The 20,894-nt window shown below is 37.1% G+C and overlaps 1 protein-coding gene across 1 annotated transcript in view; it reads left to right on the top strand.

Moving 5' to 3' along the window:
• The window catches only part of Arhgap6 (Rho GTPase activating protein 6), a 483,811-nt gene that overhangs the window by 424,541 nt on the left and 38,376 nt on the right, over positions 1–20,894 (top strand). Inside the window, exons 3-6 of the mRNA XM_051142194.1 lie at positions 5,700–5,771; positions 11,307–11,563; positions 13,238–13,433; positions 18,270–18,325. Coding sequence (XP_050998151.1) covers positions 5,700–5,771; positions 11,307–11,563; positions 13,238–13,433; positions 18,270–18,325 — 581 coding nt within the window. The remainder of the gene's footprint in view (positions 1–5,699; positions 5,772–11,306; positions 11,564–13,237; positions 13,434–18,269; positions 18,326–20,894) is intronic.

Here is a 20,894-nt window from a genome sequence, read left to right as displayed (position 1 = left end):
ATTTATTAATTGTTGTTCTTAGAGCCTGAGCTGTTAGTGTTCTATTCAGGAAGTTGTCTTCTGTGCCAATGTGCTCAAGGCTCTTCTCCACTTTTTCTTCTAACAGATTTAGTGTGTCTTCTTTTATGTTGAGATCTTTAATCCACTTGAACTTTATTTTTGTGCAGGGTGTTAAATAAGGGTCTACTTACATTTTTTTACCCATAGACATCCAATTAGACCAACACCATTTGTTGACGATGCTATCTTTTTTCCACTGTAGGGTTTTTGATTCTTTGTCAAAAATTAAGTGCTCATAGATGTGAAGTTTTATTTTTGGGTCTTCAATTCAATTCCATTGATTCACCTGTCTGTTTCTATGCCAATACCATGAAGTTTGTATTACTATTGCTCTATAGTACAGCTTGATATCAGGGATGGAGATACCTCCAGAAGTTCTTTTATTGTATAGGGTTTTCTTAGCTATTCAGGATTTTTTGTTTTTCCATATGAGGTTGAGAATTGTTCTTTCAAGATCTGTAAAGAATTGTGTTGGCATTTGGATGGGAATTGCATTGAATTTATAGATTGCTTTTGGTAAAAAGTCCATTTTTACTGTGTTAATCCTTCAGATATATGAGCATGGCAATATTCCTTTTGTTTCTATTTTATAGAACAATTTGAGGACTATTGGTATTATCTCTTCCTTGAAGGTCTGGTAGAATTCTGCCCTGATACCATCTGGCCCTGGGCTGTTTTGAGTTGAGAGACTTTTAATGACTGCTTCTATTTCCTTAGGGGTTATAGGACTATTTAACTTGTTTGCTTTATCTTAACTCAACTTTGGTAAGTGAAATCTATCAAGAAATTTGTCCATTTCATTTAGATTTCCAATTTTATGGCATAGCGGCTTTTGGATTAAGACCCAATGATTCTTTGGATTTCCTCAGTGTCGTTATGTCCCCGTTTCATTTCTGATTTTGTTGATTTGTATATTGTCTCTCTGCCTTTTTTAGTTAGATTGGCTAAGGGGTTGTCTATGAATTTTCTCTAAGAACCGCTCTTGGTTTCTTTGACTCTTTGTAATTTATTGATTTAGGCTCTGAGTTTGATGATTTTCAGCCTTTTACTCCTCTTGGGTGTACTTGCTTCTTTTTGGGGGGATTTATTTGCTTTTATTATCAGCAAAGAACATTATTCCACACATTCATTGAAATTTCTTTTTTTTTCCATTCTTTAATTTTATTAATTTATTCATATTACATCTCGATTGTTAGCCCTTCCCCTGTTTCCTCCCATTCTTCCCTCCCTCCCATTTCTCTCCTTCTCCCCTCCCCTATGTCTGTGACTGAGGGAGACCTCCTCCACCTATATATGCTCTTAGAATATCAAGTCTCTTCTTGGTACCTTGCTATCCTTCCTCTGAATGCCACCAGGTCTCCCCATCCAGGGGACATTGTCAGAAAAGGGGCACCACAGTTCGTGTGAGAGTCAGATCTCACTCTCCACTCAACGGTGGAGAATATCCTGTTCATCGGCTAGGTCTTGGTAGGGGTTCGAAGCTTACTGCCTATATTCTCCTTGGCTGGTGCCTTAGTTTGAGGAGGACCCCAGGATCCAGATCTGTCCATCAGAATGGCTAAGATCAAAAACTCAAATGACACCACATGTTGACGAGGATGTGGAGAGAGAGGAACACTCCTTCATTGCTGGTGGGAATGCAAACTAGTACAGCCACTTTGGAAAGCTATCTGGCGCCTTCTCAGAAAAATGGGAATAGGGCTTCCTCAAGACCCAGCTATCCCACTCCTTGGAATATACCCAGAAAATGCCCTATCACACAACAGGGACATATGCTCAACCATGTTCATAGCTGCTTTATACATAATAGCCAGAACATGGAAACAGCCTAAGTGTCCCTCAGTAGAAGAATGGACTAAGAAACTGTGGTATATTTACACGATGGAGTACTACTCAGCTATTAAAAATGAGGAATTCCCGAAATTTGTGGACAAATGGATTGATCTAGAAATTATCATAATGAGTGAGTTCACCCAGAAGCAAAAAGAGACAAACGGTATATACTTACTTATATCAAAACACTAGTCCAAGGGATACGTACCATGAAAATCTTTACTTACCAAGAAAGTGGGTCAGAGGAGAGGCCATCCTATTGAGACTTTAGGCAAGAGTAGCATGGAAGAAAGGGGAAATAGTAGGACCCACAGGGTCCTGGAAACGTACTTGCTTCTTTTTGTTCTAGAGCCTTCAGGTGTGCTCTTAAGTTGTTAGTATAGGCTCTCTATAATTTCTTTATGAAGGTTTTTGCTGCTACAAACTTTCCTTTTAGCACTGCTTTCATTTTGTCCCATGAGTTTGAGTATGTTGTGCCTTCATTTTCATTGGATTTTATGAAGTCTTTAATTTCTTTATTTCTTCCCTGACAGTTATCATTGAGTAGAGAATTGTTCAGTTTCCATGCATGTGCAGGCTTTTTTGTCATTTCTGTTTTTGTTGATGTCCAGACTTAATATATGGTGATCTAATAAAATGCAAGGGATTGTTTCAATTTTCTTGTATCTGTTGAGGCTTTCTATGTCACTGAGTATATGGTCGAGTTTGGAGAAGGCTCCATGTGGTGCTGAAAAGAATGTAGATTTTTCTGTGCTCAGATGAAAAGTTCTGTAGATATCAGTTGGTTCCGTTGAATAATGACATTTGTTAGTTTCATTATTTCTTTGTTTAGTTTCTGTCTTAATGACCTGTCCTTTGGTGAGAGTGGGGTGTTGGACATTCCCACTATTAATGTGGGGGGTTGATGTGTTGTTTAAGCTTTAGTAATGTTTCTTTTACAAATATGGGCACTCTTGTATTGGGAATATGGATGCTCAGCATTAAAACATCAACTTGATAGATTTTTTCTTTGATGAAGTATTCTTCCTCATCCCTTTTGATTAATTTTGGCTGAAAGTCTATTTTATTAGATATTACAATGGCTACTCCAGCTTGCCTCTTGGTTCTGTTTGCTTGGAAAACCTTTTTCCAGCCCTTTACTCTGTCTATCTTTGTGGGTAAGGTGTGTTTTTTGTGTGCAGCACAATGATGGATCTCTTTAGATATATGTTCTGTTAGCCTGTGTCATTTTATTGGGGAAATAACTCTGTTGATATTGAGATATATTAATGACCAATTACTGCTAGCTCCTGCTATTTTGATGATGGTGGTTGTAGTATATTTGTTTGTTTCTCTTCTTTTGGTATTGCTGCAGTAGAGTTATTTATTTCCTGTATTTCTTGGATATAGTTTACTACCTTTTGTTCGAGTTTTTCTTCTAGTATCTTCTGTAGAGCTACATTTGTACATAAATATTGTTTAAATTTGGTTTTATCATGAAATATCTTGGTTTTTCCATCTATGGTGACTGAACGTTTCACTGGGTATTGAAGTCTAAGCTGATATCTGTGGTCTCCTAGAGTCTGCAAGACATCTGCCCAGGCCCTTCTGGCTTTTAGAGTCTCTTTTGATAAGTCAGGTCTGATTCTGATAGGTTTTCTTTTATATGCCACTTGACAATTTTCACTTGCAGCTGTTAATATTTTTCTTTGTTTTGTACACTTAATGTTCTGATTATTATGTGGCTTATCTTTTTATCTAACTTATTTGGTGTTTGTAGGCCTGTTGTATGTTTATAGGCATATCTTTCTTTAGGTTGTGGGATTTTTCTTCTATGATTTTGTTGAAAATATTTTCTGGGCCTTGGAGCTGGGACTCTGCACTTTCGTCTACTCCTCTTATTCTTAGGTTTCATCTTTTCATAGTGTCGTTAATTTCTTGGATGTTTTGTGCCAGGAACTTTTTTAGATTTAACATTTTCTTTGGCAGATGTATCAATTTCTTCAATTGTATTGTCTACATCTGAGATTCTCTCCTACAGCTCTTGTATTCTCTTAGTGATGCTTAACTCTGTAGTTCCTGTTCTCTTCCCTACGTTTTCCATCTCTAGGATTTTCTCTGTTTGTGTTTTCTTTATTGTTTCTATTCCCATTTTCAGATCTTAAACTGTTTTATTTATTTCCTTCACCTGTTTGTTTGTATTTCCCCTTATTTCTTTAAGTGATTTATTCATTCCCTCTTTAAAGGAATCTGTCTGATTGTGTTTTCCTGTATTTCTTTAAGGGACTTATTTGTTTCCCCTTTAAAGGCCTCTATCATATTCATCAGCATAGACTCATCAGTCATTTTCTTGTGCTTCAGTTGTGTTAAGGAATCCAGGGCTTCTTGCAGTAGAATTATTAGGTTCTGGTGGTACCACATTGCTCTGGCTTTTGTTGATTGTGTTCTTATGCTAGCCTTTGGCCATCTGGTTGTCTCCCATACTGGCTGTTTGTTTCCGGTGACTTCAGGATTGCTCAGGGGTATGAGAAAGAGCTCTGGGTGGGAGGTTGGATGTACTTGGAGCAGCCCTCCTAAGGATTGTGGTTATGATTGTGGGCTGGTGGCTGAATATCAGGGAATAGCCTGCAGTTGTACTCAGGTGGCTATGTCCCAGACTACAGGCAGGGGATTGAAGTGGGGGTTTCTAGCTTGTTTGATCCCAAGGATTAGCACTTCTCCTCAGGAACCCTTGCCAGGGAAACTCCTGTAGTCAGCAGCCCTGCCATTTGTTGAGCAGTCACTGAGTTCCAGCTACACAGATACTGTGTGTGCTAGACAATACCATCTTGGTGCAAGACAATTCTCCAATCTACTATTTCAGCAGTTCTTCCTCGGTATAAACTACATCTTTGTTATTTGAGCACAGTGTGGATTCCTGCTCCACATCTCCTGCATGTTAAGCTGAATAATCCCAAAACATGTTCTGGCAATGATAAATGCCAGTAGTTATGATGACATCCCAGAAATCCAATTGCAGATGCCAACCACGATGAATAGTATCTATACTATTTGGAGAGTTAAGCAGAATATTAAGTATGTTTGTTAGATGTATCAGAAGCTAAAAGGAAATATTCCCCTACTTATAGTGGCACCTTTGAAACAACTCTAACATCCATCAATGAGTGAATAATTAAATTATGGGACAGGCATACTATCAAATAACATGCAAGCCCCAAACAGAAAGTAGATTTAAATTTAAGGATGTGTTTCGGGCTCCACGTTTAGTATTTTATATACATTGTTTTATTAAATTCTCACAACAAAACCAGGAAATACAAATTATTTAGGTAAAAGCACTAAGACTTATCCAAATTTCTTCATATTGTAAATAGCATGATAGTATTAAGTCTTGGATTCTATGGGACCCCAAATCCATTTCCTTTTCAGTTATACTATAGTAGCTTATGACTGTCAAAGATATGTATGTGTTTAGTTGATTCTGTTATGGAGATTTTGTTCAAGATGAACAGTGATTTCCATAGACATGGAAGAGGGGAAAAGCCTTTTGTAATGGTAAAAACAAACACATCTGGATGTCAAAGCTGAATTACATGTGAAAAGGGCTGTTTCTATCTCGTCACATGATTGAAAGAACATTTCAGAGCATATTTCAAGGCTAGATACATGTGCTACAAGTGGGGACTTTTCAGGTATTCTCAGAATTGTTTCTCTGTTTACAAATGTTGAATTCTAAGGGTGAAGGAAGACATCAATTATAACTGTTCATAATGAGAAAATCATTTGTATACTTATTTTTTAACTTCTTATTCTTTTAATATTCACAGATGGACAAAAGAGAAAGAAATCCTTGAGAAAGAAACTGGATTCACTAGGGAAGGAAAAGAACAAAGACAAAGGTAAAGGACCCAATAACTAAAGCCAATGCATCTTGCAAGGAGCATGCTGGTTGGATCAGGTCGAGATTTCAAGTTATATAGGTTTATGTGGTTGAGTTCTGTTATGTAAACTACATTTCTGTAATGGAATGTCATTGAGAGCTGTTTGGGTCTACTTTTCTGTGTTTGAGTATCCATGTGCCAAACTGATGAGTTCAGCTGGTTTGAGCAGTTGGTGGCTATAGCCAAGGTTGTGGTTCCCATTATTCTGTCCAATCAGCTTTGCCTAAAGAAAACCTTGGTTGAGTAGCCATGGACAGCGTGCCTAATATTAACCAGCTGTTTGGCAAGTGCAAACAAGCAGGACTAATTAAATGAGAAAGAGTTTGGGTTTAGCTACTATGACTACAGAAAAGAAACAGTCTCCATCTCGTGGCTTACTAAAGGTAGGCCATCCCCAGCAATTTTGTTATAGATCACAGGATGCTTGGTTTGGGCCCCATATGCTTTTGGCAATTACTGACTTTCATCATGCTGATCTGTGTCCATTTCCATCACTATTTTGGGAAGTGACACTTGAACCATTCTTTCAGAGACATTTGTAGTCAATTTGAGTTTGCACTCTTTAGTTGTAAAGGTCATTTGGACCCCACTATTACAGTCTACTTTTTATGATTTATTCTTATAGTCTTATATGAACTCAGCTCTTCAAAACATAAAGCTTTTATCCATGTCAACACTGGGAACCAGAACCTGGGAATGGCTCTCTGCTGATGTGGCACATTTGTAATCAGTTCACATTATTTCCTTCCCTTTGAATATTAGTGTTTGGGTTCATAACAGATGCACATGTGAAAAATGATTATCACTGAAATCCAAGAGGGAGAGAACGAAAACAGGAAACTCTGAATGACCTCTTGGGTTAGGCCATCTAAAAATAAAGAGGAGCAGCTCTTCACGGATGACCTGCTCTCCCAATAAAAAAGTGATTCACAAATATTTGATATGCTGCTATATTAATCAATTCCATCAGCATGAATCATGTCCCGTATGTATTTAACTGCTTTATGTAAAAATATACAATAGATCATATGCCATCCCTGCATCCATGCTGCCACTTAAACAACACCATCTATCTTTGGGGTTTTATATAGAAATAATGCAATATTCACGTTGGTTTGCAAAACATAATTTCATACAGAAGATTTCCAAGTCCCTAATCTCTTGTAGTTTAATTATTTGGCAAACAAAAGTAACTCTCAGATATTCGGGGAATTCTTTCTTGTCTCAAAAAAGATTCAAATTTTGAGGAAAATCTAAAAAATAACTACATAAAATTTTTAAAAGCTACTTTGATCCAGTTCCTGGGATTCCCTAATCAAGGCATCTGGGGACTAGGTACTACTTTTGCATAACTTTCTCATGGGAAATTGACAGAGTATCAATTGGGATACCTTTTTTTGTACCAAAATCCTGTTGTGTCATGCCTATTGTGTCACTATCTAGGTCACTAGGAGCTGTGAAGTGAAACATATAAAAGACTATTTGCTACAGCTTTTATGTTTGCTTCACATTAAGTATTACTAAAAACATAAGAATTGATTACATGTACTACTCCTCCAAGGAGATGGATTCAATACTGTCATTAAAGGTCATCTGTATGGGCTAAGAACATCACTTAAGTAAAATGGTTGCCACACAAGTGTAAGTATCTGAATCAGAACCTCAGAACTTCCATTTGAAAAGCTAGATTTGGTGGTGTGTTCCTATAATCCCAGAAAGGAAGAAATGTGGAGGTGGAGACAGTAAATCCCTAGAAGCTTACTGCCCATTTGCCTAGAAAAGTTGGCAAAGTTCCAGGCCAGTGAGACATCTGGTCTCAAATGAAAGGTGAGAAGGACCTGAGGAGGGAATCAAAGGTTTCTGACTTCCTTGTGTGTGTGTGTGCATATATAAATCTAAACCCCAAAGACATGGACACACAGACACACAGACACACACACACACACACACACACACACACACACACACACACACACACACACAATTACTAGTGAAGAGAATGACCAGGATGTTTGTAGTTCCGGAGAAAGGTAGGAAGGGGCTGGGGTTAGCTCACAGAGGACTTTGTCAACTATGGCACAACTTTGGGTCTGCATGATAACAATGTTGAGACATCATCAAAATATACCAATGAAGGAGTGATTTCATGGTGTTTTAAATTAAATTAGACTTTCATGCTACATTATATGACATAAAATTTGAGTGGAGCTGACACCAATGCAAAGGATTGGAGGAAGCACAGTTTGAAAGCTCTTTAGAAATCCAGGAACAAAGGGATGGTACAATGAAATAAGAATTGTGGTAGAAGTAGAGACAAGTAGATAAAAACAGAAGATAGCCTGAGGGTGGTATGGTAAGATGATGGAATAGAAATGAGATATGAAAAGGAGAGGAGTGTTACTGTATGGCTTTCAGAAGTCTTGCTTACTCCATGAAGAGTGAGGTCTAGTAAGGAAAGGCTGGGAGTGAGATATGCCTTTAGAACATACAGGCATAAAGAAACAGGAAGCAGTTGGTGCTTAGAGGACAAGTGAGAGATGGAGATACAAAGGAAGTATAAATTCTGGGGAGAACAAGGTCCAGAATGGGATGAAGGCAGTGGGTGGCAATGGTGGTATGCAGGCAAAGGTCAGAAAAGAGGAAGCAGACAAGGAAATCTGGGAACAGAGAGTCATGTGAACCATCTAAGTGGTCTGGCAAACCACTATGTTTTGGGGAAGATTGGGTGTTTAAACATGAGTCAGAGCCAATAATACTAGAAAACGACAGAGTGAAGGACAGGGAGAAGGTTTTGGTGGTAAGCTTCTGCCACAGGTGGGAGGGCGGAACTCTAAAAGGTTGAGAATAAGGAGGAAAACTTGTCACCTTTTGACCCTGTGTTTCATGAGAAGGCAGAGACAACCATTGTTAATATCCTGGTGGAATACATGGCTTGGATTGTAACATAATACTAGTTGTCCCTGGCCACAGCACAGCAAGTCTTGGGTAATATCTTTGTCCTTAAAAAAAAACCCCTATTATCAAGTTTATTAGCTTCTGCCTTTGCAAAGAATCTTCAGGTTTCTCTGACATCCTCACACACAGAGAAAGGTTTGAACTCAGATAGGCTTATGCACCCAATGCTTTATTAACACACAAATGACACATTTTCCCGATTGAATTTTTATATATTTTTAAAATTTCACCATTGCCATATTTTTAAGTAGAAAAAAATTCTCAGGGCTTTGGGAAAAGCAGCATGAAACTAGAGAGCCCACATCAAAACTCTAGCATAGAAAAAATAAAATTGGCCTTAACAGAAGCTTACCACACCAGAGAGGAATAAAAACCCATTCTTGGTGGCTACATCTTTTGAATGAGATTAAAGGAAGAGTAACTATCAGGAGAGGATGACTTCATATGTTTCCTGTTTAGTGTCAGTTATTACTATTACAATTTACAAACACAGTGGTGTACTTTCAAATATTTAAAACTAGGGGTAAGCTGGAAAGATAGCTCAGTGGCTAAAGAGCATGGACTGCTCTTTCAGAGGACTTAAGTCCAGTTCCCAGATTCTGAATTGGTGGCTCACAACTACATGTAAATCCAGCTTCAGGCCTCTGCAAGCACTAGCACACACATGCACAAACCTACAAATAGACACACATTTACACATAATTAAAGATAAAAGAAATCTTTTTAAAAATTGCAGACTCCAAGGTAAAATGTATTTTTTCTTTTTGCCAGAGATACTGAAAATCTCTAAATAAATCTGATTGGGTTTCCTTATATGGAAAATGTCTGTGAGAAAACTGGAATGCCCCTATCAGAGAACAATTCCTCGTCATGCATATGCCTCTATTAATGGACGTATATCACATGACCTATCTCAAAGTCCTCTTTGTTGTTTCTATGCCCAACCATGCCTGTGAATTCTATGTAGCTGTCAGTCTTACCTAATGTGTGTGTCCACACTTTTTGGAGAGTATATGATTATTTCCTAAATCTTTTTTTTTTTTGAGACAGGATTTCTAGTTTTTTATGCTGGTGGGAATGTAATAATGGTCTTATCTCAAAAGAGTGAGGCATAGGCTTTGATTGCCATATGCCTCATAGTTCAATGATAGAGCAAGCACCTCTGAAAATCCACAGATGAACTTAGGACATTTTACTTCAAAACAAGTTGCATCTTCCAAGGGGACCAGAGATATATGTCTTTAAAGTATCATTTCTCCTCTTAATGGAGACTTGGCTATTAGCCTAGTTTAAAATGTTACCATGAATCAAGCAGGAAAACCTTTTAAAACCTCTTCCCACCTGATTTAATGTTAGCTTTTTTGGTCTGCGAACAAATAGCCTTAGAGTTATTTTCCCTTGATCATTCCAGTTTCATTCACAGGGCTTATAAAAACAAGGGCTCTCCTAGATTCCAATTTTCTGTGGCTGCTAAGGGATGTAATTATGAATCTAACAACAATAATGCACTTAACTGAATTATTAATATTTTGACATAAATCTAAAATGCTACTAATAAAATGTCTATCTCTGATGATTTAATATATATGGATTGACCAGAGTGATGCAGAAACTGGCTATATGCATATTGCTAAACAAAGTCAAAGAGTTCCATATTGTGTCTTTTCCTCAAATGGTCCCTAGTAAAGAATTCAACAAAAATTTATCCTGGGACTCTTACAACCTATATCAAGTCTCATTCTGCATGTGGCCATCAAGAAGCCTGAGAAAGATCATGAAGGGACCTCTGTAACTCAGATGGGTGGAAGTAGGAGGAACAAAAGGGAGAAAAGAGCAAACTTCTTAAAGTGTTCCTAAATTGCTCCTTTGCCCCTTAGGGTTATTAGTTCCTACACTGCCTCTTTTATTGGGAACCTTAAAGGATACCAAATGAATTCCAACCATGGCTTCATTTATTGCTCTATTATTCACATGGAGTCACTCTGTTATAATTATTTACATGTCTGATTATGCAATCCCCTCCTTACCTCAGACCACATCATAAGAAAGGACTTGAGATATTTTATACCACCCCCATTGTGAATCTTGACACAGCAAATAGTAGGTGTTCCATCAACATTTGTTGAGTGAATGTATACATGTGGTTTCCTTGTGCCTTCAAAGACTTTTAAAGCATATAAATTGAAGTATAACAGTTTATAATGATTTGTGTTCATGAGCATAAAATACTGTTTATATTTTGTCAAAATGTCAAACTTCTTTGTAAAGTTATTACCATTAAACAAAGTTGAGTACATGAAGAAAGATTAGAGAACCAAATTTCTAAAATGTATATTTGTACCTACTAGCTTCCTTTACTGAAATGGAAACCTGGGCCATTTTGTTTGACAACACAGTCATCCAAGTATGTTGACTGATGAATCAATTCATTGGAAAGCAATAATTTGACTATGTCTGCTTTTATAGATGAGATATGAATGAGCATGCTCTCCTCTCTGGACCTTCCCTGAATATAAACATCTGATTTTTTTCTTGCAGAATTCATCCCACAGGCATTTGGAATGCCCTTATCCCAAGTCATTGCTAATGACCGGGCATATAAACTAAAGCAAGACTTGCAGAGGGAGGAACAGAAGGATGCATCGGATTTTGTGTCTTCTCTCCTCCCATTTGGGAATAAAAGACAAAACAAAGAACTCTCAAGCAGTAACTCATCTCTCAGCTCAACCTCAGAAACACCAAATGAGTCCACATCCCCGAACACTCCCGAACCAGCTCCTCGGGCCAGGAGAAGGGTAAGTTGGCCAGGATCCCCTCTGACTCTGAGGAAACTGAAAATGAATAAAGCTGTCCTTTTGAGTCTCTACTAACATGAAAACTGGACACGCAGATATGTCTTGTACTAGGGAATAACCAGTACTGTCCCTGTGGCAGCTAGCACTCCCTTTCCCTCTTGGTTAACTTTGTACCCAAATCTCTGCATTATGTTGGTCTGTTGTTATCTCCTGCTGGCTTGCTAGACTTCCTGATCAGTCAGACAAGTCCATCCTGCAACCTATGGTCCACATGCATACTAGGTTAGCTATGAATATTCCAAAACACAAATCTAGAAAATGATGTAAAACGTTGTGAGAATTGCTTTTGTCATTTTGTTCTGTGACTCAGGTGTGTACTTCTTGAGCATGAACTGCTCATGGGCTACAGAGTAGATACACCTATGCTAGAGTCAGATTCCTGAGGCCAAGGTCAAGTGTTTTTATTAATTTCTTCAATGTCATTCTTAGAATGTACCTGAATCAATGAGTTAACCACAACTGTTCAAATTCAATGAGAGATTTAGATTTTTCTTAACAATAGAGATTGTCTCCCCTTAAATAGAGCTGTACAGTTATATGCAGACTTGTCTAAATCCATGCTATAGCAATATGGTATCAGTGATTCAGTGGGCATTGCATTCTAAGCTCTGTGCTCTTTGCTTGTTAGTTGCAAACCTAGAAAGCTGAGTTTCTCAGGCCAGCTGGATGATAATCAGCATAGTCACTGCATGTCACATGTCCCTGAGAGGTCTTTTCCTTTCCTCTACGTTTTGGGGTGGAAATCTTTGTCATCTCCAGACATTAAAGACTGTCCTAGTTAAATATACAACCAGAATTCCATTTATAAGTCGTATTTCTTAATGAGTTACCAACATTCAAAACATATTCTAAGGTATAGCAAGACGTGAGGCCCTGCTAATTTTTATGGTTATTGACTATGATTCAAATTGGAAAAACTGACAAAATTGTGGAATGTTTGCATTTTTCAGATGAATTTGTTCTTCTAAGCCTGCAATTATCTTAGACTGTTTATAAGCCCAAGTAATAATAGCACAAAACTCTAAATTTGAGCTTTTGGAGGATTTAGGACCTAGGCAGTTCACTTCCTAAAATGTCCCTTTCTCTATCCAGGACTCCATTACCTTTATTTACAATGGATGGCTATGAAATCCTGCATTCTGGGTTGACAAGCATGTACCACAATGCCCAGTTTGAATCTTCCTATGTTTAAACTCTACTTCCTAGAGCTAGAATTGAGGGTTTTTTTTTTTAAATTCACAAGACTTCTATGCCTTTACCTCATTCATTGAGTATGCAATTTTTGTTTTAAAAAATGGAGTGGTTGAATCAAAGTATTTAAATTATATGTTTCCCATCTCTTGTCTTCCATTTGGAAAAGTCTGTGTATTGAAATTGTAGCTAACAATACTTATCCTATGTTGTAGATATTTCCTAACTCTTTCAAAGGGCATGTAGTTTTTCCTCTTAACATGGCAGCAATAAACAAATATGTCAGAAATAAATAATTAAATCAAGCAATATTGTCTTTTGAGAGTGGTGGTCCTCCATGGATATTTATTGGGTGGCCTCTGCAAGCAGCTTCTTTTCTTTCTGCTGCCTGCTCTCTTCTTCAAGTCTGCACATCATTTACAGGGTGCCATGTCAGTGGATTCCATCACCGATCTGGATGACAACCAGTCTCGACTCCTAGAAGCTTTACAGCTCTCCTTGCCTGCTGAGGCTCAGAATAAAAAAGAAAAGGCCAGAGATAAGAAGCTGAGTCTGAATCCTATTTACAGACAGGTCCCCAGGCTGGTGGACAGCTGCTGCCAGCATCTAGAAAAACATGGTAAGTAGACTTGTCACCAGCTATTAATGATTCAAAGAAGCATCATCCCTATATATACTAAGCTTCAATTCTGTGTTCCTTTGAATAAGCACTAGACAAAAACTTCTTTTAATGAATAAAATGCACCAATTTAAGTGTTGACTTAAGAAAATGCATGGATCAACAAGACTGGGAAGTTTGATGCTGTTTGGAGTCCTCAAACCATAAGAGTCTTCCTAGGGCCTCTGATTAAGCATTTTTAAAAAATGTATCACTTGCATTGGACTAGGAGCCCTTCAAAAAGAGCATACGTCCCTTGGTGGTTTTTATACTTACAACATACTTACAATACTTACAACACTTCTTTTGACAAAAGCAAAACTTGCCTTTCTGTAAATACCTTCTCTTAATGTCTCTTGCCATCCCTTTGCAATTCAATTCCTATTAACATGATGACTTTAATATGATGAATAGCTCTTTAATTCATTTCTGAAATTTAGATATTTAGCTCATCAAAATGCCATATCCACCACATATTTTTATATGCTATAGATTTACCACATACTTTATGGACATGGAAAAACTTTCTTAGTTACTTATTCATTTTAAAGATAGTATGTGTGTTACAGTTTTTTAAAGCAAAAAGAACAAGAAGCTGGTGGGCTTGTTGGTATAGACTTCAATCCCAGCTATGTAGGAGGCTTAACAGGAAGATTTCAAGTTCAAGGTGTTCTTGTGTTACAGAGTGACTTCAAGGCTAACCTGGACAACCTTGTGAAATCCTATTTCAAAAGGAAAACAGGATAAAACTGTGAACATTGTAATTTATTTACTAATTACAAAAACAATTTTGTGAAAAAATAGGAAAGATGCATTTCAATTGCTTAATCAAGTCCGTGTGAGTAAAAATCACTAGATAAATGAAATGACTTAAGAAATAAATGCATTTAAATGTTAGATTTATGTTTAGCAAATAATATTTAATGTATAATTTGGTCCTAAAATCAAGACTTAAGCTGATCAACTATGTAAGGTCCTGACTGTATTCTAGGTGTCTATAGTATTTATATCACATGAATGTAGAATAATAGGATACACATTCAAATTCAAATAGATATTAATTTGAATACTCCAGCAAACAGAAAAAAATAAAAATTTCAAAACTTCAAAGATAATGTTTTGTAAAGTGTTTTAGATGTTGTTTTTGTCTTATTATGTGGTGCTGTCTCAAAACAAAAGAAGACAAGTAACACCAAAAGCATTTCTACTCTAACACTTTATTTGCCTATTGTTTTGAAATGAGTAGTAGAGGGCAAGTGTCACTTTAGTCTTTAAATAGTTATCAGAGACTCTTTTCCCACCCTCTCTAAATTGTCTTTAAAAATTTTACTGGTTTCATCTATATTCGTTTACCCAACCCTTTTTCATTCATATATCACTTTAAATGCCTTCTCTATCATTAAGTCAAAATTCCTTAAGCATCTCAATTTTCCAGAAGCATCCAAAAGGCAGACAAAGAGTAACAGAGATTCAAAGGATGCTTCTGGGATTCAAGCTGAGTTTAGGGTGGGATCCACTGCTTACTGTGTCTGCCCTCCTTTCCTAACATCTCTAAGCCTGAGATTCAGGTGCTTCTGGGTCTGGTTTCCACTTAAGTTTCTTATGAAAAGGGGAGAAAGATGATCACATCAGTTTCTGGGACAGGACTCAGCAAAGTCACAGTTCTTTGTGAAATGGGTGTCTTTTCAGTGTCCACCCATTTTTTTTCTTTTTGTGACTGCCTTATGTCCTGATTGTTGAATAGCTAAACTATTCTTTCTCTCTGGGGAAAATCATTGTAAGGTTATGTCAGAAAAAGCCATTGTCCATCCAAAAAACAGTTGTTTGTTAGACCTTTAAAAAAATCAATCCAATTTAAAAGCCAAAATACAATTAGAGATGATTGAGGCACACCAGAATTACTGCCCAGTGGGAAATTGCTATGATTGAAAGAACAGTCTCATAGAAGTGGGCATTTATGGGCAGGAGAAACCCATCCAAATGAACATTCTTACTTGTGTGACAGTTCCCCTCTGATATCTTGGTTGTGTGGAAATTGAGTTATTCAGAAGGCATATAAGAAATATAAACTTTACTTCCCCTTGGTAGGGAGGCCTGGTGGCACTCAGAGAAAGGATAATCAGGCTACCAAGATGAGACTTTAGAGGCTGTGACCATATCATGGCGGAGGAGATCCCCTTCTGTCACAGACCTAGGGGAGTGGAATAGGGTGAAAGCGGGAGGGAGGGAGGGAGGAATGGGAGGATACAAGTGAGGGGATAACAATTGAGATATATTCTGAATAAATTAATTAAACCAACTTTTTTTAAAAAGTAAAAAAAAAAGAAATATAAACTTAGCAAAATATAGCATTTCTAAGGTACCATGTTATTTTCTCTGTGTTGCACATAGAAGACTCATTGATACAATTCATAACTTGCCTTTCTCTAAATAATAGCACATATCATATATTAGTCTAAGAATTCTATATTAGTTGATTAAATCAGCATATGCATTTTGAAGAAGGTACTTAAGATCATTTTACAGAGGCAGAAATATAATTCTGCACCTTACTCTAAATTGAATCTCATATCCCAAAGAAGTAGAAAATATAAGTTAGCTTGAGAATTGATCTCAGTTAGGAAGCAAATTTATAACTGTAATAAAGAGATTGAGTAGATGCCTTACCCCCAAAGCATCCATGCAAATTAGCAATAACCAGCCTCCTGATACAGTTTTTTCAAGTAATCTGAAACTTCAGAATAACACTTTTAAGAAATAGAACTGATGAATGGGATGTTGGTGCTATTGTGTTTTCTAATAAAAAATAAAAATAAAAACCCATTGGAAACCCAACTACAAAGTGTTAATAATTAGGATATTAACTTAGAGTCATACTTAGATGGCTCCGTAGTTAAGGGCACTTGCTGCTTAAGTACAAGTAGATTACAGCCATCCTTAACTCCAGGTTCAGAAGATCTGACTCCCTCTTCTGGCCTTCACAGGCACCAAGGAATGTGGTGAGATATACATAAATGTGTGTGTGTGTGTGTGTGTGTGTGTGTGTGTGTGTGTGTGTGTAGGTAAAATAAACACATACAATAAACACATAAAATAAAGTTGTTAATACTTAATATCAAAATGTAAAGGTTTATTATTTTTGAGATAAAGAATCATTGATACCATATAATACTCAAATAATTAATACTAATGTAAAAGATACATGCAGAATGCCTATCATGTAAATAAAGCCCTGTGAAGAGAACTGAAAGCCTTTTGCTTTGTTGCTTCTGGATAGAAAGAAGTAATGGTATAAATTTTAAAATTCTTTCCAATTTGATATATTGTACTAGTCAGAATTATTTCAGTCACAGGTGAAATAAGTGCAGATGAAAGTACATTAAGGAGAATGTCCCCCTACCTGTTCTAACAGCTGGGAATCCTTATTTATAGACTTGGAGTCTGAATGCAAGATTCAAACAATACTATGAGGGTTGTCTGTTTACTGGCTTTGCTCTCAGATCAACTACATTCACGTGGTTTCAAATGGCCGCTAGCCCTCCTTATGCCTGATTATGAAGAGAAAAATGAACAAACAGTGAAAACATGTAGAGAATGCTCCTCAGTAGTAATAATGAAGGAGTCTCAAGAAAATGGAAGCCTCATGTGGTATCACATGCTTTTAAGCCCAGCATTCAGGAGGCAGTAAGATATGGATCTTTGTGAGTTAGAGATCAGCCTGGTTCAGAGTGAGACCCTGCCTCAAAAAGCAAGAAGGAACATGGAAAAATGCCTGTGTCTTCTAAAGGAAGAATAGAATATATCTTATAAAATATTCTTACCCCTGATAATTACAACTGGCCATAAAAACCTTGTGTTTTAGCTCTCCTGTTAATGGAAAATCAAGGGAAGAGGGGAATCATAGAAAGGAAATCATGAAATATCCAAATATAGACAGTGAGAAATCAATGCTATTTCTTCACCAGATCAATTGTATAGGGAGATGGAAAAAATAGAAGAAGAAAGCACAGCATAAGACATTAAGAGAGCACACTGACTCACAATTTGTGAGTCTTATATGGGTGTTGCCTGAAAATTCAATATTATTAAACAATGATTGCTGAAAATTCCAATATGTGGTAATGAGATTTTTTGATATTTTAAAGACAAAATTTTAAAAGAATTTATTCTATTATGTTTTGTTTTATGTCTGTATGTGGGTGGGAGATTAGCCTTGTATACCACATGCATGCAGGTATCTGTGGAGGACAGACATAGCTGTTGAAACTCCTAAAAGGAGAGTTGCAAGTGTTTGTGACACGCCATGTGGCTGCTAGGAACTGCACCTACATCCTCAAATCCATGCTATAGAAGATTTGCCTCAAGAGATACCCTGTCCAGAGCGGGCGTGATGGCTCACACCTTTAATCCCAGCACTTGGGAGACAGAGGTCGGCAGATTGCTGTGAGTTCAAGGCCAGCCTGGTCTACAGAGTGAGTCCAGGACAGCCAAGACTACACAGACAAACCCTGTATCAAAAAACTAAAAACAAACAACAGAAAGAAAGATAGAAAGAAAGAAAGAAAATCTCTCTGGCCTATAGCATCAATAATCACACAGGGAGAAAATATCATCCCAAACCATCTCATGTAAAATAACTCTGATGTATCTGGAGAACAAGAAATAGTATGGCTTATGGAAGTGTCACTGAATATTGTGAAGTCACTGCTGGTCTGCAGATCACAGCTCTGTACAAACATACTGTACTGTTTCTATACTGATATTTTTTAATTTTTTTTTTTTTTTGCTTATTTATAGGTCTCCAGACAGTGGGGATATTCCGAGTTGGAAGCTCAAAAAAGAGAGTAAGACAAGTAAGTCAAAACTTAAGGTCATATTGCCCATTTCCATTGCCCAATTCAATAAATAGAATTACTAAGTAGAAATTTCAAGTTTATGTAAATTCTCCTCTATCTTTTCCTTACTCTCCAATTGACTATGATATAATTAAGACCCAAGAGATGAAACACTACTCAGAACAATTCATTGATTTAGAAAGATGGAGTTGGGATAAAAAAAAAATACCTAGCCAAGTCCACCCCATGCTCAGCTTAAGGAAAGTATTTGACAAAAATGGCATTGAAACAGGAAAATTGGGAGATTCAAAAATGCCTAATCAGCAAATGATAGTAAATAGAAAATAATTTTGTAGTGGCCAATTTTACCCAAATATGATAGGAAAAATGCTTTATACACTCTCATCTAATCTGATGCTACATTTATGCCATTTCTTTCACAGAAATAAATGCTTTATAAGATTCTATGGGAGCTGGGCATGGTGGCACACACCTTTAATCCCAGTGCTTGGGAGGCAGAGGCTGGCAGATCTCTGTGAGTTTGAGGCCAGCCTGGTCTATAAAGTCAGTTCTAGGACTGTCTCAAAAAGCCAAAAAAATCTATGGAACCACTGTTCCCTTATTCAATTTTCATGATAAGGCTATTCCTTATTTTTCCAGTCTTGCACTATATTCTTATGGCAGAAATTTGATATTAGATCATCAGGGATACTTTTCTTTGATTAGATAGGTATTTCTGGTTGTGATAGTTTCATAAAAGCCAAACCATTCTCTAATAGAATGGATTTGTTAGTAAAAGACAGTTACAATGTTATTTTTATCCTATTTGTTACAAGACAATAAGGAACTCCACAATTTAAAAGGTAAGCCAGATAAAAATTTTAGTTAGATGAAGCTAAAGAATTATTTGTTCAAGCGACAGCCTACAGACTGGGAAAAAATCTTCACCAAACCTACATCTGACAAAGGTCTAATATCCAAAATATATAAAGAACTCAAGAAATTAAACACCACCAAACCCAATAACCCAATAGAGAAATGGGGCTTGGAACTAAACAGAGAATTCTCAACAGAGGAGTATCAAATGGCTGAGAAACACTTAAAGAAATGCTCAACCTCCTTAGTCATCAGGGAAATGCAAATCAAAACAACTCTGAGATTCCATCTTACACCCATCAGAATGGCTAAGATCAAAAACTCAAGCGACACCACATGCTGGCGAGGATGTGGGGAGAGAGGAACACTCCTTCATTGCTGGTGGGAATGCAAACTAGTACAGCCACTTTGGAAATCTATCTGGTGCTATCACAGAAAAATGGGAATAGGGCTTCCTCAAGACCCAGTTATTCCACTCCTTGGAATGTACCCAGAAGATGCTCCAGCACACAACAAAAAAATTTGCTCAACCATGTTCATAGCAGCCTTATTCATAATAGCCAGAACATGGAAACAGCCTAAGTGTCCCTCAATAGAAGAGTGGATAAAGAAACTGTGGTACATATACACTATGGAATACTACTCAGCTATTAAAAACAAGGAATTCCCAAAATTTGTGGATAAATGGATTGAGCTAGAAATGATCATAATGAGTGAGTTAACCCAGAAGCAGAAAGAATCAAATGGTATATACTCACTTATATCTGCATACTAGCCCAAGGGGCATGTCCCACGAAAGCCTTCACTTACCAGGAAACTGGGACAGAGGGGAGGGCATCCTATTGGGACTCTAAATGAGAGACGCATGGGAGAATAGCAAAATAAAAGGATACAGAGGGTCCTAGAAATCTACAAGTAGAACAATATGATAGGCAGATTTGGGCCCAGGGGTCCCTCTCAAACTAAGGCACCAGCCAAGGACAATACAGGAGGTAAACTTTAAACCCCTTCCCAGATCTAGCCAATGGTCAGAATATTCTCCACAGTTGAGTGGAGAGTGTGATATGACTTTCTCACGTACTCTGGTGCCTCACATTTGACCATGTCCCCTGGAGGGTGAGACCTGCTGGCACTCAGAGGAAGGACAGCAGGTAGCCAAGAAGAGACTTGATACCCTATGAGAATATACAGGGGGAGGTAATCCCCCTCAGGAACAGTCATAGGGGAGGGGAATAATGGGAAAATGGGGGGGGAGGAATGGGAGGATACAAGGGATGGGATAAACATTGAGATGTAGCAAGAATAAATTAATTTAAAAAAAAAGATGGAAAAAAATAAAATTACATTGTCAAAAAAATAAAAAATAAATAAAAAACAAACAAACAAACAAAAAAGAATTATTTGTTCATGTGTTGAAGTAAATACCCTACCATGTACCTTCTTCATTGTTAAGGTAAAGGTTTTTTTTCCTAAATAGTTTATTTGTATTCTTAAAATCACACAAGATGAACAAACAACATTTAACAGTTCACCATGACACTTGTAAAATGGAAAATTGTTCAGCAATGTCTTCTATGCTTCACACCTGCGTAAGATTAATGAATATATTTATTAATAATATCTCATTGAATCATCCCCCCTGCTGTAGTATTCTTCATCCCTTTCTTTGCAGGTTTATAGAGATTTAGAAATTTGATTTAAGAGCATGTGA

The sequence above is a fragment of the Acomys russatus genome, chromosome X (assembly GCF_903995435.1).
Source record: "Acomys russatus chromosome X, mAcoRus1.1, whole genome shotgun sequence".
Taxonomy (NCBI): Eukaryota; Metazoa; Chordata; class Mammalia; order Rodentia; family Muridae; genus Acomys; species Acomys russatus.
The sequence above is the reverse complement of the archived record's forward strand: the minus strand, read 5'-3'. Positions and strand labels throughout refer to the sequence as shown.